Source organism: Artemia franciscana, chromosome 8 (genome assembly GCF_032884065.1).
Source record: "Artemia franciscana chromosome 8, ASM3288406v1, whole genome shotgun sequence".
In the NCBI taxonomy this organism is placed as follows: Eukaryota; Metazoa; Arthropoda; class Branchiopoda; order Anostraca; family Artemiidae; genus Artemia; species Artemia franciscana.
In genome coordinates this window covers 15277612-15296483 of record NC_088870.1, presented here as the reverse complement: position 1 = coordinate 15296483, position 18872 = coordinate 15277612, and the positions used below count along the sequence as shown (strand labels likewise).

At 36.1% G+C, this 18872-nt stretch overlaps 1 protein-coding gene across 1 annotated transcript in view; it reads left to right on the top strand.

The window, feature by feature from the left end:
- Positions 1–12737, top strand: part of LOC136030035 (acylphosphatase-2-like) — a 36030-nt gene extending 23293 nt beyond the window's left edge. Inside the window, exon 4 of the mRNA XM_065708652.1 lies at positions 12481–12737. Within this exon, the coding sequence (XP_065564724.1) occupies positions 12481–12595 (115 nt within the window). The 3' untranslated portion in view covers positions 12596–12737. The remainder of the gene's footprint in view (positions 1–12480) is intronic.
- Positions 12738–18872: the final 6135 nt, after the last annotated feature.

Sequence of the window (18872 nt, the reverse complement as noted above, 5' to 3'; positions counted from 1 at the left end):
TTGTTATTGGGAAGTATGCATACATTTTAGGGTAGGGGGACGAGTTTTTTATGCTGGGGGTTTTCCCACGGGGGGATTTTCCATGGGGGGGGGGGAAGTTTAGAGGGAGGAAATTGTCAGTAGAAATTATACACTGGGGGAATTTGCAAGAATTCCTATACAAAATTCTTTTTATATGTCTTGCTTTCTCTTTTCCGTCTCAATTTTACGCGTGGAGTTGCTAAGAGTAATTGTCCTGGGTAAATTTTCACCAGGATGGAATTTTATAAAGGATATTTCCATGGGGAGGGTATTTATCTGTGGAAGTGGGGTCCGGTTTCCTGGGATTATTTGAAAATCGATCAGAAATTAAATAAAAGAAAACAAGTTTTTTAACTGAAAGTAACGGGGAACATTAAAAATTAAAACAAGCAGAAATCACTACACACATGAAGTGGGTTTCCTCCTCCTCAGAACCTCGCTCTTCACATTAAAGTTTGAATTTTGTCCCAATTCCTTAAGAGCGACTCCTGAAATACAAGGTCGCTTAATTAGAGCAACAAAAAGTTTTTTTAAAAGTACTAAAAAACTTTAGCGCAAAGAGTGGGGTGTTGAGGAGGAGGCAACCACTTTCATATACGTAGTAATTTCTGTTCGTTTTAACTTTTAATGTTGTCCCTTACTTTCAGTAGAAAAAACTTTTTTTTTATTTAATGAAGATACAAAGCCATATCTTTGCCCTAGCGATTCGAAAACGATAGTTTTTGATACAGCAAAATTAGCCTACATCTCTCAAGACCGAAAATAAGTCCTAAAACTGCAAACGAGAGTGAAAAGCTTTTTGAAAAGCCTGTAATTTGATAAGCCTATAATATATAATACTTAATTCTACGCATCCTAGTCAATTTATAATTTCTACTCTGAATCAGTCAAAAATTTTGTAAAAATGCATTTTGACTCAATTTATGAACTATTATTGCCAATTAGGAGTATGATATAGTGTATTAAAGAAACAACAGAAATTTCGGAACATTTCCAGAACCAAATAAGCTAGGAGAAAATCCACTGAATCAACGAATAGAGCTTGCAGAGTAAGAGGGGGTGGACTCTAAACTCTATTTTTGCAAAATTGTCACAGAAGACCTTTTGACTTACCGCATCCGGTTTGATTTTGGTGCATACACTTATGCATATGTGCATATGTGTTTGTGCTTGTCTAGCAGGCACAATTGCAGGATTTGAATACAAATTGCCCAGAAATTTAAGAAAACTTTGGATTTTGGGGGAGAGGAAGAGGGGCCCAGAACCAAAATTTCCTTAGTAAAGAGGGGCAATTCTATAATAGTCATTGTTTTTTTTTTGTCTCTCAAAATGTTAAAGCTGTAATTTAAAGCGAATATATTTTTTCGCAGTTTCTGTCTAGGGTGATTCTGATGGTGCAGTTGTGAAATGGTTCGGTTGGGGGTGAAGAATCAAAATAAACACAGATTGTTAAAGGGCTATACGTCAAAAATTTTAAGGTACCTCCAGCCCCTCCTGAAGGGGAATGATCATGTTTTGCTATTAATTTTGAGACCAACAAAAATTTAAAAAAAATCTCAGTTAAATTCTTGTTTGTTCAGTTTCGCACAGGGGTATGTATGTATGCCTAATTCTATGTAACCAAGCCTTACTTTTAACAGGACGTATTGCGAAAAAAAACTTTTTACAGAAAACCAAATTTATTTCTCATGGAGATTCTGAATAGAAGATTACTTTAGAATGATTAGCTTTTGAAAATTGTCTTGCCCCATGGATCCATTTGATGGGATGCCAATTTCCCCTAAGCTTTCTAGGGTCAAACTTTGACATATACGTAATGAACATCCGATCGTCCGTATTAAGCGTAAAGAAAATCACACATCAACTTCACAGTTTTTTAGATATTTATAATTGCAATATGAGTGGCATATACTGTATATTTAATAATTGTTGATTTTAAATGATCCTATTTAGGGTATATACATTATCACCCTAACGATTTCTTTTTAGTCCCAAGGTAAGAGTTTAATTTCAATAAATTATGCTTTTGCAATCAGTTTAAAATTATTTTCCCGATTGTCCACGGTTGCTTTTTATGGTGCAAACCCAGTTGTTAACTCTCCAACAGTTTATAGTGTGGCCAAAATCAAGAAAAAAGGACATTGTTATGCAATAGGGGCATATAAAGTGGGCTATAACCCACTTGTATGGGCCTATCCAGCTCTAGGAATATTATTGTTTAGGTTAATGGACAAATATGTGGTTAATGGGTAAAAGTATGTAAATGGGCAAAGCTAGGCCCCTTAGAAGAGGGAATAGTTCTCTTTAGGTTGTCCTGATAGATATGTCAATGTAGAAGTGCTTTGATAAGATTATTTGTAACTATCTAATAATTTATCTAAGGTTTTCTTGTATTTCATAATTGCTGAACGTAATTTTTATGCACACACAATTGGCAGAGGTTAAGACGTTTTGGACATCGAGAAAATTTTTCATGTCAACCTGGAGATATGCCATCATGATCACCTTTTATTTTGGCAATATATTTAAATGTTTTGACACATAAACAAGAAGTGATGAATCAAGAAGTAATACAATATTTAAAAAAATACATATTATTATGCTTTTTTAAATGTTTTATCAAGTTAATCCCATATTTCAGTTGAAACAATGTTTTACATCAGCATTGTCCAACATTTTTTCTCTTTGTTTTTCTAAAAGAGATTTTACGGCGCAATTCGCTCGAAATGCTTGATTCTGTGGCATCAAGGAATCAACAGATAGCTTCGATGGGATGGCCTCTTTGACCTTTCCTCTTTTTGGTAATTAAAGTGGGCTGTACCTCGAATGATGCCTTTTATCAAGTTAAATCCCCATTGCAGTTGAAACAATGTTTTACATCAGTATTATCCAACATTTTTTATCTGCTTTTCTAAAAGAGATTTCACGGCGCAATTCGCTCGAAATGCTTGATTCTGTGGCTTGAAGGAATCAACAGACGGCTTCGATGGGATGGCCTCTTTGACGTTTCCTCTTTTCGGTAATTAAAATGGGCTGTACCTCGAATGATGCCTTTTATCAAGTTAAATCCCCATTTCAGTTGAAACAATGTTTTACATCAGTATTATCCAACATTTTTTATCTGTTTTTCTAAAAGAAATTTCACGGCGCAATTCGCTCGAAATGCTTGATTCTGTGGCTTGAAGGAATCAACAGATGGCTTCGATGGGATGGCCTCTTTGTCGTTTCCTCTTTTTGGTAATTAAAGTGGGCTGTACCTCGAATGATGCCTTTTATCAAGTTAAATCCCCATTTTAGTTGAAACAATGTTTTACATCAGTATTATCCAACATTTTTTATCCGTTTTTCTAAAAGAGATTTCACGGCGCAATTCGCTCGAAATGCTTGATTCTGTGGCTTGAAGGAATCAACAGATGGCTTCGATGGGATGGCCTCTTTGACGTTTCCTCTTTTTGGTAATTAAAGTGGGCTGTACCTCGAATGATGCCTTTTATCAAGTTAAATCCCCATTTCAGTTGAAACAATGTTTTAAATCAGTATTATCCAACATTTTTTATCTGTTTTTCTAAAAGAGATTTCATGGCGCAATTCGCTCGAAATGCTTGATTCTGTGGCTTGAAGGAATCAACAGATGGCTTCGATGGGATGGCCTCTTTGACGTTTCCTCTTTTTAGTAACTAAATTGGGCTGTACCTCGAATGATGCCTTTAGAGTTTGAAGAACTCATGCCTAAAATGGGCAGCCACATTTGGAAAGAAGTCTTACCCCTGATGGTTGAACCGAATGTAATATGGCTTTAGGAGCGTAGAATTACTGCGGATGTTCTTGCACAGGAGGATAGAATCCGATCAGTGGGCCATTTGAGAAATACAAGCTGACAGACAAATTTCTGGAAGACGAAGCGCACCAGTTATCTTTATCCGCTTCATATTTACTTCTCCTTTCTTTATAGGGAGGGTGTAGGCGGGTGGATCCAAAACTTTTTACTATTTTATTCGACTCTAAACTGACTAAAATTTTGTCATTAATGCGGCACCTTTAATTGCTTCGTAATATCTAATTTAAGTACTTTTTCAATGCTTTCACTAATTTTGCTTTGCTGAAAGTAATGCTTTGTGTTTAGTCTCATTTCATTTGGCTTTTTACGAACAAAACCCCATGTAAATTAGTCAATTTACAGCTTCCTTTTAATGTGATGTGTTTGAAAACAATTTTTTCGCAGTTTCAATGGTTTATTTGCTTTCCAGTTTTTCCGCAAAATGTCAAATAAGAACAAAACTCTAGTAATTTACCATTAAAATATAAATTTACCGTTAATAATATGTCAGTTTTCAATATGGCTTTTTTTTTAGGTAAAGTCGACAGTTTCAAAATTCCTTGTCACTCATAAGATTTCAGTTTTCCTGAAAAAAAAACGGCTTTGAGTTTACCTTTGGAGCTTTAAAAAGCATCAATGGAGACTATAGCAGCCATAAAAAGTAAAGAGAACGAGTGACAACATCTAAAAAACAATAATGAAGACATGTCTTTAACGACTGCTAAAATTTATCAGTACCTGTTAGGGAATAAAATTTTCATCGTTAACTGAAATTTACGGATAGTGTCACAAAAGCTTAAAGATCTTTATTGATTAATTTTAAATGACTTGAAAAGTTGAAAGGTATTTGGCATCAATTCTGTCTTCAGTAGAGACGTTTCTAATTATTAATTTAATATTTCAATTTTTATTAATTATTAATTAAAAGGGATTAACTCTGATTCAGCTGCAGACGAAAGGTCATATAAAAATGGAATACGAAGAACATTAATAATAGCTTAACTTGAATTTAAGCAGCTCATACATTATAAAAAAAAATATTGCTGTTCTATCTTTTCATGTTAAAAGGTGTGCTTTAATTCCATTGGTTAATTTTAGTGACTTAAATTTGTAAGAAAATCATGTCATTACTTAAGGAAGCTAAAACATGAATTTTTTTACTCGTTACAGTTATGCCAAATATTGAGCCAATAAGAAAATTGCAAAACTTGATGAAAAGAATAAAAGTTTTTTGAGCCGAAATGTTTTCCAAGAAAAGTCTCTGAAGAGGAAAAACTAATAAAGAGCTCTAAACTAACAGGACTAGCCATCACAAACATTCACCAAAATATTGAGGTAGACATCGACCGTGTAATAAATAAATATGGCGGTTGTGGAAATACAGAAATAGACTTTTCTTATAAAATTTTGAATTCTGTAACTTAAGCGAAATATATAGAACTTTAAAAAGTGGAAAGATACGCTACGTTGTTATGAAAAACAACATTTTCATAAGTAATTTTTTGAGATTTAGTCAAAGTTAACGATGTTCTATTGCCTATAATTAAAACACTCGTTTTAAGTTTCTTCTAAGCATTTCTATCTCTTCGTTCTGTTTTTCTTGTTACACCCCAAAAAAAAACTAGTATTTAATGTTTAATATAAATTTTACGAATATACAAGTTATATCTTAATCGTCATTTCCTGCTCTTCATTACTATAATAGTTACTAAGCGATGCCATAAAATTAAGCAGCATGCTAAATGGTTTGACCAATGAAAATTGTCACAAGAGTGCACGATCCCAAAAGATGGTTCAAGACCAATCTTTTTTGACAATAAAAAGCTTAACTCACTCGCTATAGCAATCAGAAGTGCAAAGGCAAAAAATTATGCAGAAACTATTAAATATTATTTTTTTATAGATGGCGGACTGTTTTTTTTATGGCGTGGCGGCTTTTATTGCTTACTATTTTTGTATTAGTATTTTTATATCATTTTAATTCCAACAGATTTATTAGAACTTTAACCCTCACCAGATTTTAGATTCAATTTACGACCATTCCGACTACCTACCTACGACACATAATTGTCGAAGTTCCCTTTAAATTGCAGGTATTTCTTTGTTCGTAAAGTTATTGAAGTAACCTCTTATGCCCCCCACCCCCAAAGAAAATCCTGGATCCACCCCTTAAGTAGGGATACCCAAAAGCCGAAAATTTGCAATTATTACAAATGATGATTCTTTATTTTGACAGGGAATTAAAACAATTCAAAAACCTTGAATTGCTTCAATAATCAAATATCTTTGAAACGATATAGTTTCAAAAAACATTAAATTGAATAAAGAGCAAAAAACCGGTAATTGAAAAAACATTTGTATATATTTTAACAAGGAATTACAACTATTCAAAAACCTTGAAAAGAAATCCAAAAGTAAGAAGCTTAGTATAGATCGACGTTAGAAAAACATCATTACCGATTTTTTTTCTTATAAGTATAGTCGAAGCAATGTATTTTTAAGACATGAAAAAAAGTTGAAGAATTTTTTTAAGTTTAGTTCAGAATCGCTAAAGTTGTTATGTAAACTGCAAAAATATTTACGGTGTCTGGGCAATAATTTTAATGTTTTAATTCAAACTTGAAAAATACACAAAAATTTTAGAATTAGTTTTGTTTTATAAAATCGACTGGTTACATGATTGAGCTTACAGGTTTGAACGCTATCCGTTACATAATGTCAGTAGGAAGGCCCAATAACCGGAAATTTCAATTAGTACAAATGATGATTCTCTATTTTGACAAGGGATTACAGCTATTCAAAAGCCTTTAAAAAAACAACAGTTTGAAGCTTAGTAGGCTATATATTGTTACTAGAAATCGGACTAGCTTCGATAATCAAATATCTTTGAACAGATACAGTATGAAAAGACATTAAATCTCGGAAAGAGCGAAAATCTGGTAATTACAAAAATATTTTTACACATTTTAACAAGGGATAACAACAATTCAAAAGCCTTAAAAAATAAAACTAAAAGTTTGAATCTTAGGTGAAATCGTTGTTAAAAACTGAACGTGCTTTAATAATCAAATATCGTTGAAAAGACAGAGTATGAAAAGACATTAAATTACGTAAAGAGCAAAAAAACTGGTAATTGAAAAAATATTTGCATACGTTTTAACAAGGAATTACAAAAATTCAAGAACCTTAAAAAAGAAAATCAAAAGTTTGAAGCTTAGTAGATATCGTTTTTAGCAATCGGACTTTAATAAGCAAATATCTTTGAAAAGACTTTAGTACGAAAAGACAGCAAATTGTCTTTGGTTAGAAGACAAGCGACAATAAGAAACCATATATAGAAGTTCAAAAATCTTAAAAAAGAAAATCAAAAGTATGGAGCTTAGTAGATATCTTTGTTAGAAATCGGGCATACTTTAATAAACAAACATCTTTGAAAAGACTTTTATACGAAAAGACGGCAAATTTTCTTTGGTTAGAAGACAAGCAATAATGAGAAACCATATATAGAAGCGTGCCGGGGACCGGCGGCTGGTAATTGCAAAAATAGTTTACAAGGAGTTAGAACAATTCAAAAATCTTCAAAAAGAAAACCAAAAATATGGAGCTTAGTAGATATCGTGGTTAAAAATTTGGTCTTGCTTTAATAATTAAATATGTTTGAAATAACTACATTATGAAAAGACAGCAAGTTGTCTCAAATCGTCTGCGGTTAGAAGATTAGAAGATTAGATTAGACCTTAATAAGTAATGGTTAGATTGGCCATTAGTATATGTAAGCACTGGTCGAAGTTTGTAGCTTGTAGTTTGTAACTCCCCCGCAGTCCCATGGGGACTGCGGGGGAGTAAGTCGTCCCCCAAGACATAGTTATAAGGTTTTTCGACTACGCTGAATAAAATTGCTATCTCAGAATTTTGATCCGTTGACTTTGGAAAAATAATTAGCGTGGGAGGGGCCTAGGTGCCCTCATGCATCTGTGATATGTTTCTGGCAATAATACAAATTCCACATTTTTGTAGATAGGAGCTTGAAACTTCTACAACAGGGTTCTCTGATACGCTGAATCTGATGGTTTGATTTTGTTACGATTCTTTGACTTTTAGGGGTTGTTTCCCCCTATTTTCTAAAATAAGGCAAATTTTCTCAGGAGCGTAACTTTTGCTGGGTAAGACTAAACTTGATGAAACTTATATATTTAAAATCAGTATTAAAATGCGATTCTTTTGATATAGCGATTGGAATCAAAATTCCATTTTTTAGAGTTTTGGTTACTATTGAGCCCGGTCGCTCCTTATTACAGTTCATTACCACGAACTGTTTGATTAGTTCCTCTTGAGTTTTATTTAAAGCTTTAAAAAAGCTAAACGGGCTACGTGTTTCAGGAGTCGTTCTTAAAGAATTGGGACAAAAAGTCAAACTGTAGCGTAAAGAGCGAGATATTGAGAAGAGGGCAGCCCCCCTCATATAAGCACTGATTTATCTTCGTTTTAAATTTGGATGTTGCTCCTTCTTTCAGTTGAAAAACACTTGTTTTTATTTTATTTCTGATCATTTTTAAATAATGTCGGAAATCCGCCCCCCTCCATGGAAAATTCTTTGTCCCCTCTGACAATTCCATCCATGGGAATTTGTTCCCACAAAAATCCCCCCCCCCCCCCGCCAGTAAAATTCCTCTTAGGCATTCCATTCTAGCTGAAAATTTCCCCCGAAAAATTACTTGCGAACGGTTCCAGGCAAAAAAATTCTTAGCGCACTTTCATTTTAACAGATTGCTTTTAAAATCATGCCAGAATAGCCCTCCTCCATGAAAAGTTTTTCCGCAAATAACTCGCCGCCTAGTAGAAAGTTGATCCCGCAGAAAGTTCACTCTAGGGAATTTCTCCCGTGAAAAATCTCCTCTCTTACGTAAAGAAACTTTAGATACATACAGCCCAGTAAAAATATTCCTCGGGCAATTCCCCTTAGCATCTTCACATGTAAAATTGAGTCGGTAAAGAGAAAGTAAGTCTAATAAAAAAAATTCTCATATAGGAATTCTGGCAAGTTCCTCCAGTATAAAATTTCCCTGGAAAGTTCATACCCCTCACCCCCAGAAACTTCCCTCCTCATGGAAAATTTCTCCCTGGAAACTCCCCCAGCATAAAACTCACCCCCTCCCCTAATAACAAATACTGGCCTATACCTAAACAATGGGTAAATTTTATAACTTAAAGAACTTTCCCAAGGGGCTCTGGGGAGTCAAGTTAACTCCAAAGGCATATCTATTGCGCATTTCAACGATTTTGAACAAAATGGCTATCTCAAAATTTTGATCGGACAACACTGAGGATAGAAGGGGTTGGGAGAAGGGCTAGTTGCCATCCAATCTTTTTGATCACTTAAAAAAGGGCAGTAAAGCTTTTAATTTTCGTTCAAATGATCCCTTTCCCGTTATTCTTGTACTTTTGTTTCGATATCCCTCGGGGAAAACAAACAAAACAAACGAATCAACATCCATCCTTGATATTTCTTTTGGCAAAAAATTTAAAATTTCACATTTTTGCAGATGGGAGCTTGAAACTTTGACATTGAGGTTCTCGGATACGTCGAATCTGATGATATGATTTTCATTAAGATCCCTTAACCTTCAGGGATGCTTCTCCCCTTTTTCGAAACATCAGGCAAATTTTTCTCAAGCGCATAGCTTTTAATGAGTAACACAAAACTTAATAGATCTCATATATTTGGAGCCAATATAACAAGCCGATTCTTTCGATACATCTATTGATATCAAAATTCTGTTTTTCAAGAGTTTCAGTGACTACTGAGCCATATCGCTCCTTACTTACTGTTCGTTACGAAGAATTGTTTGAAGAGGAAAGTCTAAACAGAACGATCAGAGAATTCGTAAGGTCGTAGCAGCAAAAGACGGACCTAATCTGGAATTTTGTGCCTTAGCTTAGGTTGTAATATTAGATTTAAAATCGAAGAAAATAAGCGTTTAAGTTATGGAGCATTTATTAGTTTAAAGGTATAAAACGTGGAAGAACACATGACAACTGAAGTCACTATTCTGATTTACCGCATGTTCTACTTTCACATCGTTCTGTTAACCGAGACACTGACATCAGTAAAACTTAAGTCTGTTCTTAGGTACCTGGGTAGGCATCTATGGATTTAAAGTTGGGACTTTCGCTTACTAATTTCAGTACTCAAGCTATCTAAAATGGGGGATGATGGTTGCTAATTCCGTTGCTCAGGAAAATCGTAATCGCAACTTAATCGAAATGTAACGTAATCGAATCACAAAATCCCAATCGAAACGTAGCGCAAGTACCATGATAGTTCATTCGATGGGTACCGATGAAAAAGTACTTTTAAAAACTCTTTTGCAAGGAAAACATTAGTCACTAATGTAGGTGAAAGAAAACAGGGGACAAATGCTCGTTGATTAACCACCTCAACCCCCTCCCTAAGAGCCAAAAATGTCAGATTTTAGGATTGAATCAATTAAGTCTTCTACAAAGTATCTGGGGTTCCACTAACATAGGGTAATTGCCGGAAAAAACATACCACCCCTCGAAGCAGTCATGCCAATCAATCGCAACTGCCTCAAGATTTGAAAATACATTTAGCAGAAAAGATTGAAAAAGCTCCCATCCCAGATTTCGAAAATCCCCTTTTATTTCTTCATTGAAATTTTTTTTTAGAGAAATCCTTGACCCCCTCCTATATACTCGTAAATTGGTGACGCTGCTTATAACTAAGCTAAAACATTGTCAGAATCAAGATTCTTTGGTACTGGAATTAGGAAGATGCTATCCCGACTTTAGACGCCTTTAGGTTCTGAAATTAGGAAAATGCTGCCGCAATTTCCAGGAAGCCCAGACCCAGGTCTGGGCTTGTCAATAATCAACTGTCCAGTTCAACTGTCAATAATCAAATAATCAGTCGTCTTTACTATTTTATCTTGAATAAAACTTCACCTTATATCTCTCAGTTTAAGAGACATGTAAATGATGCGTTTCTTAATTTACCATGTTTGACAGGCTTGTCGGTTACAAACTCTCACAATTTTCTAGAACTGAATTAGTTTTTGACTGAATTCCAACTTGTAAATTTTTTCAAATTCTTACCATTCTAAATGAGGCTTCAAAAGTTCACAAAAAGAAGTTCACAGCAAGGGGGTGGGACTCACTGTACACTTTTGTGCATGGCATGAGGCACAGAGGAACACTAGAGAGGGTAAATGACCGAGTAGGAGGTATGGCCGGACTTACAGACCTCAGTAGTCCATATGACGCAATAAACCAGCGGTAATAGAACTATAACGCTTGTAAGATAGCGTGATACACTGAGTGTTTTGGAAGATTTCAGAAGGATTTGTTTTCTGTTTATGGACTTTAATACATGGCACTAGAATTAGAAAAACTTTATCTCAGATCTTAAATACAATTGAACGTCTTGGGTGCCAGAATTGAAAACATCTTTCCCCGATCTTCTATCCCAAGAGGTCCTTAACGCACCCGATACTGAAAGTCCGTTTTCTTGACAATTTTTTTTTCATTTTATTTTAGACATTTTATTTTACACAGTAGGTGAGCCTCGTGGCCTGATTCTGCAGGGAATCCTAAATTTTACTGAGTTTGGGAAAACTTCTTAGTCAATTTATAATTTTGTTTTTTGTTGGTTCCCCTCGAAAAGAAGTCACAAATTTGACAGGTCACAAATACCTGTCCCCAACACAACCAGCATAACCATTCAAGGTTAACTAAACACATGGCTTTAAGTTGCATAATTGATCATTTAATTATGTTGACTGTGGGATGTTCTGTTTAATGTTCTATTTGTTCCACTTTTCGCGTGATCTTGCAAACAACTAGACATTTTTAATCTATAGCCTTAATAGCATTTTTAATCGTATGCCATTTTGTTCTAGCGAAACAGCAAAAGACAAATTATAAGATGGGCAATCGGTTTAGAACTGTCAAAAGCCTATTTAAGTAGACTCAAAGCTTCAGAGACTATAGTGAAGCGTGGTAAGTCACTCATCCCTAAACGAATATGGAGTAAGTAAAAATGAAGCACTATTACAGATTGTAATTATAAATTAGAAATTACCCAGATACAATAACACTTGTTTTAGAATAACATTCAAATTCTAGAATTCGAAGAGATAATGTTTATCTAAATTCTCTTCAATTTCTTCATTTCAGCTTGCTAAAAACAAAACAACATCAGACAAATAAAGTAAATTATTCGGAAACACGTATTTAATTGTTCATGCGTTAGTTATACTATTTAGTAAAGAATCAAAAACAAGCTAAACCTGCACAGCAGTTACTACCTTACTGGGAAGCAGCTTTATGCAGCTACCACAGCATAAATATTATGTACTGTAAAAAAAATTCCTATCTTCTCCGTTAAAGATTTTTAGGACACATCAGTCTCGCACACTTCTCATGACTCCGCCTACGCGCGTGTGCAATGACAAATCTTTAGCACATTGCGATAATGATGCCAAGTACACACTCAAGCTATTATTGTGACGCAAAAGAAAACTTCCCTTCACGCGCACGTGTGCCACAATTTTGAATAAATTTTTCCATACTGTATAATATCTGTGCTATGACAGTTACTAAAAAAAAGTTTTTCCTAATTTCAGGGTGAATTGGCTATCTCACACAGGAAGCCCTGGTTGCAGGATTGACAGATGTGAGCTCTCGAAATGGGAATATCTTAGAAGACCAGATTTCAAAGGGTTCAGCATTCGATTTTGAAACCCTTAAACGTGTGAATAATCGGTTTAGATCCTGCGATAACATTTTTATCAATTATTGCTAGAGCATTAGAGTGAAATTATCAGAATTCATGTGCTTGTAAATGGGTAACATTATAATAAATCTGTCAATTTTTTAAGTACACCTAGGGTTACACAGATGTGTTCTGCTTATTAAATGGACGTCATCAGGAGCGGAAATCCACGGAAACGTAGATGGAGAGGAGCGAAGATTTTCTTGTTTTTAAAATGAAGATATAAATAAAGTGAAATTTTCGATATCTAGGGGGAGGGAAATTTGTTTTCAATGAAAACACCCCCCCAAAAAATTGAAAATGAAAGGGATGATCTCCCCCCAACCCCAGATGGTCCTTCTGGATACTACCATATAACATGGAAACGGCTTTGTAGTCAGTGTCTTACACGGTTTTCATGTTCGGAGGGATACAAAAAAATTCGTGAGGGGAGCAAAAAAAAATATTAGCGGAAAAAAATATGTCCAAAAATTTGTCAACAGGTATTTTGTTATTTGAATTCAAACTAAAATTTTGGGAGGGGGCTCAAACCAGGCGACCCTTCCCCCTGAATTCGGCCATGATTGAAATGCTCGAAAATGTATACTCACTAAGAATCTAACAAGAATGGTGACAACTGAAAGTTATAACAATCAAGTAGTCTAATAGCTTCAGAGACTATAGTGGTGCGTGGGGGGGGGGAGTAACGCTATAATAGAGAAAAACATCCATAGCGCAGTGTTTGCTTGGAAATAACCTTTAGGAAATCTTTGCTGACGTCGTGGAAGAAAAGCGCAATAAGCTTGCGAAAACACATGATGTAAGGTTTTCACACACAAACACACTTTTTACAAGATGCGGTAGCATTACAAACAGTTCGTGGTAACGAACTGTTTGAGCGAGTGTAAGGAGCGACCCGGCTCAATAGTAACCAAAACACTAAAAAACGGAGTTTTGATACCAACAGTATACGTCAAAAGAATCGCATTTTAATGCTGATTTCAAATATATGAGTTTCATCAAGTTTAGTCCTACCCATCAGAAGTAACGAGCCTGAGAAAATTTGCCCTATTTTAGAAAATAGGGGGAAACATCCCCCCCCTAAAAGTCCTAGAATCTTAACGAAAATTACACCATCAGATTCATCGTATCAGGGAACTCTTCTGTACAAGTTCCAAGCTCCTATCTACAAAAATGTGGAATTTTGTATTTTTTGCCAGAAGACAAATCACAGATGCGTGTTTATTTGTTTATTTTTTCTTCTTTTTTTCTTTTTCCCAGGGGTGATCGTATCGACCCAGTGGTCCTAGAATTTTGCAAGAGGGCTCATTTGAACTGAAATGAAAAGTTCTAGTGCCCTTTTTAAGTGACCAAAAAAATCGGAGGGCACCTAGACCCCCTCCCACGCTCATTTTTTCAAAATTCAAAATTCTGAGATAGCCATTTTATTCAGCATAGTCGAAAACCCTTATAACTATGTCTTTGGGGACGACTTACTCCCCCAAAAGTCCCCGTGGGAGGGGCTGCAAGTTACAAACTTTGACCAGTGTTTGCATATAGTAATGGTTTTTGGGGAGTGTACAGACGTTTTCAGGGGGATTTTTGGTTGGAAGGGGGGTTGAGAAGAGGGGGTTATGTGCGGGATACTTTCCATGGAGGAATTTGTCATGAGGGAAGAAGATTTCAATAAAGGGGGCGCAGCATTTTCTAGCATTATTTAAAAAAATAATGAAAAAATAAATATGCAAAAGTTTTTTCAACTGATAGTAAGGAATAGCATTAAAAATTAAAACGAACAGAAAATATTACGCATGTAAGGGGTTCACCTCCTCTTAATACCTCGGTCTTTACGCTAAAGCATTTTTAGTAATTTCAACAAACAGAAATTATTTCGTATATGAAAGAGGCTGTCCCTTCCCCACTTTTTTATTGTTTTAAAAAGTAGAACTGTGATAAAGAGTCAAACTTTAGCATAAAGAGCGGGGTGTTGAGGAGGGGCAGCCCCTTTCATGTACGTAATGATTTCTGTTCGTTTTAAGTTTTAATGCTGCTCCTTACTTTCAGTTAAAAAAGCTTGGGTTTTTCATTTAACTTTTCATTGTTTTTTAAATAATATTGGAAAATCCAGCACCCACTTCATAGAAATTCTCTTCCCCATGATAAATTCTTCCATGGAAGGATCCTCTTAGGCAATACCATCCCCCAACACATACACCGCCCAAACCAGAAAAAATCCCTTCTGAAAATGTCTGTATACTTTTCAAGAACCAACACTATATGTAAACAATGGTCGAAGTTCGTAACTTGTAGCCCTTCCCCTGGGGACTGTGGGGGATTAAGTCGTCCTCAAAGACTTAGTTACTAGATTTTCCGACTATGCTGAACAAGATGACTGTCTCAAAATTTTGATCCAGTGACTTTGCGAAAAAATGAGCGTGAGAGGGGGCCTAGTTGCCCTCCAATTTTTTTATTCACTTAAAAAGGGCACTAGTACTTTTAATTTCCGTTAGAGTGAGCCCTCTCGTGAGGTTCTAGGACCAATGGGTCGATACAATCACCCCTGAGGAAAAAATATAAAAAAAAAAACAAGAAAAACAAATAAACACGCATCCGTGATCTTTCTTCTGGCAAAAAAAAAACTAAATTCCACATTTTTACAGATAGGAGCTTGAAACCTCTACAGTGGGGTTTTCTGATACGCTGATGGTGTGACTTTCATTAAGGTTTCTATGACTTCTAGGGGGTGTTTCCCCCTTTCTTCGAAAATAAGGCAAATTTTCTCTGGCTCATAATTTTTGATCAGTAACCCTAAACTTGGTGTAACTTGTATATTTAAAATCAGTATTAAAATCCGATTCTTTTGATGTATCCATTGTGTCAAAATTTTTGAGTTTTCGTTACTATTAAGCCGGATCGCTCCTTACTTCGTTACTACCAACTTTTTGATAATCAAATAAGAGGCAACGCTATAGCATTGCTTCTAGTAAAGGCCACACGGCTCCAATGTTTTTTTATTTTCCCCGGAGGCACTTCAGATGAAAAGGGTCGCCGCATGGACTTTGTAAAGGGCTTATTCGATTAGAAATCGGAAGTTCTAGGGCCCTTTTAAAGAGTCAAAAGTGATCGGAGAGCAACTAGCCCCCCTTTTTTCCAAATGCATCCGTTAAAACCTTTGAGACTTCCATTTTCTTAAAAATAGTTCAAAGACCATATGAAAACAATCAAGTGTCGACAAAACCCCCACAGTCTGGGGGCAGGCATTGTAAGTTATACCCTGGGGTCATATATGGTTCTTATCGCAGGGATGCTCGTCTAAACTTAAGATAGGGCTCATTTGATTGAAAATTGTATGTTATGGTTTAATTTTAAGAGTCAAAAGAGATCGGACGTCAACTAGCCCCCTCCTCCCCATCCTTTTTCCTCAAACCCATCCGATACGAACTTTGAAATAGCCATTTTTCTAAAAATAGTTCCAAGATCATATACCGAAAACCCCGGGGTCGACACAGCCCCCAGGGCCCGGGGATTGGCGCTGTAAGTTATGCCCTGGGAGCATATATGGTTTATATGTAAGGGATGATCATATAAACTTTAGAGAGGGCTTATTTGATTAGAGATTGAAATTTCTAATTCACTTTTTAATAGTCAAAAGAGATCTGGGGGCAACTAGCCCCCCAAGCCTTTTTTCCCCAAACAAATCCAATCAAAATTTTGAGACAGCTATTGTTAAAAAAAGTTCAAAAATCATATAACAAAAACTCCGATGTCGACAAAACTCCCAGAGCCCAGGGGCAGGCGTTGTTAGTTATGCCCTGGGGTCATATGTGGTTCTTATCGAAGGAGGTGCTCGTATAAACTTAAGAGAGAGTTCATTTGATTGAAAATTGACATTTATAATTCACTTTTTAAGAGTCAAAAGAGATCGGAGGGCAACTAGGCCCTATCCCCCAATGCCCATTTTCCCTCAAACCCATCCGATAAGAACTTTAAGATGGATATATATTTTTTTTAAATAGTTCAAAGACAATAAAACAAAAACTCTTGGGTCTACACAGCCCCCCGTGCCCGGGGACAGGCGTTGCAAGTTATGCCCTGGGGGCATATATAGCTTTTATGGAAGAGATGCTCGTCTAAGCTTCAGAGAGGGTTCGTTTGATCGGAAAATAATAGTTTTAGTTCAGTTTTTGAGAGTCAAAAGAGATTGGAGGGCAACTAGCCCCCCTCCCAAACCCCCTTTTCTCCAAATGCAATCAGTAAAAATTTTGAGATAGACTATTTTGTTCAAAACAATTCAGAGGTTAGATGCTCGTTCTTATGAAACGGATGCTCGTATAAACTTCATAGAGGAATCATTTGATTGGAAGTTATAATTCACTTTTTAAGAGTCAAAAGAGATCAAAGGACAAATAGCCCCCTCACACATTTTTTTCCCCAAACCCATCCGATACAAATTTTGAGATAGCAATTTTTTTTAAATAGTTCAAAAATTAAATAGCAAAACTCCGGTGTCGACACAACCCTCCAGGGCCTAGGGGCAGGTGTTGTAAGTTACGTCCTAGAGGCGTATATGGTTCTTTTTAAAGGTAAAAGGTAAAGGATACGGCATTAGACTTTGCAGTCCTTACCGGCGGTGCTGATCTCCGTTTCTTGGCCCTTCAGCCAGGAAGTGCAATGGGGAGATGGGGGCCAGTCATCCTGTGCTTTCGCACACCCTTCCTGTTTACCTTCCCCAGATTTCTCCAGGTACCCATTTAGAGCTGGGTCGACTCTGGCGAAGCTTACAGGATCACACCACTGACCCCCGTCCCAAACCGAAGAATTGGGTACACCGGGATTCGAACCCGTGTCCTCTCAGACAAAGGATCCCGAATCCAGCACACCAACCCACTCGGCCAGGACGGTCTTTTTAAAGGGATGCTCATATAAACTTCAGAGAGGGCTCATTTTATTGGAAAATGGAAGTTTTAGCTTAGTTTTTAAGAGTCAAAAGAGATCGGAGGGCAACTAGCCCCCAACGCCCCTTTTTCATCAAATGCATCCAATAAACATTTTCAGATAGCCGTTTTATTAAAAATAGTTCATGGTCAGATAACATAAACTCCAATGTCGACACCCCCCCCCGCCCCGGGGACAGGCGTTTTAGGAAATCATGCTCGTATAAACTTCAGAGAGGGCTAATTTGATTGGAAATTGAAAGTTCTAGTTCACTTTTTAAGAGTAAAAAATTTGGGGGCAGCTAACCCCCCTAGCACTTTTTTCCCCAAACCCATCAAGTACTAATTTTGAGGCAGCCGTTTTTTTTTAAAGTAGTTCAAGCATCAGATAACAAAAACCCCGGGTTAACACAACCACACAGGGCCCGGGGGCAGATGTTTTAAGTTAAGCACCGGAGACATATAAGTTTTTTTTAACTGGTGGTCGCATAAACTTCGAGGTGGCTCATTTGATTAGAAATTGAAACTTCTAGTTACCTTTTACTCCTCTTTTGACTATTAAAAAGTTCCCAGCACTTATTAAAAAGTGCTGGGAACTTCTTTAAGCATTTTGCTGCGTCGGGGGTACTAAATGAACTTTCTTGAGTCAAATGATCTGGACTTAGTCGACTACTTGGAGTAAAATAATATTTTTACAATGTTTTACACTTACACCCTAAATCCATTTTCTTAATATTAATGTTTTACACTTTTTAAAGGCAGAAATAAATTGATACAGTTAAATTTAGCATTCCTAAATGTAAAGCTACACTGAAAGTGAATAAATCTTGATGCCAGCTTGGTAAACGGTTTTTCTTGAATCCTGAAAAATTTTAGAGTTTGAATGCAGGGCCTTCTTTCTTATGGCGACAAAACTTTTTTCCATTACTTTTCCAGCCATAGGGAGGACGGTAACAAACCTATAGTTGTAATCCCTCGCAATGTCAATTCCACGCTTTTGTAACATTACCAATTCTCTATATTTCCGGACATTGGGATGTTTTCCTTCCCTCCATGTATCATTTTGTATTCCCAATGGTGATCTTAGCCTGGATTTAGAGAATGCTTTAACAAACTGTGGTAATATATCCTCAAATAATATTATAAGCTTCAGGTGATTTTGATGAGGTGGCAGCTCTCTTCTGATTTGTGGTAATAAACATCCGTTTTATGTTTGACTTTATTTTTTACTATAAACTTTGCTTATGCAAGTTTTATCGTTCAAGTTTAGTACGGCTCTTTATTTTTCGCGCAAATTTCGTTTTTTGATTGTAATTTCTTTTTTTAACAG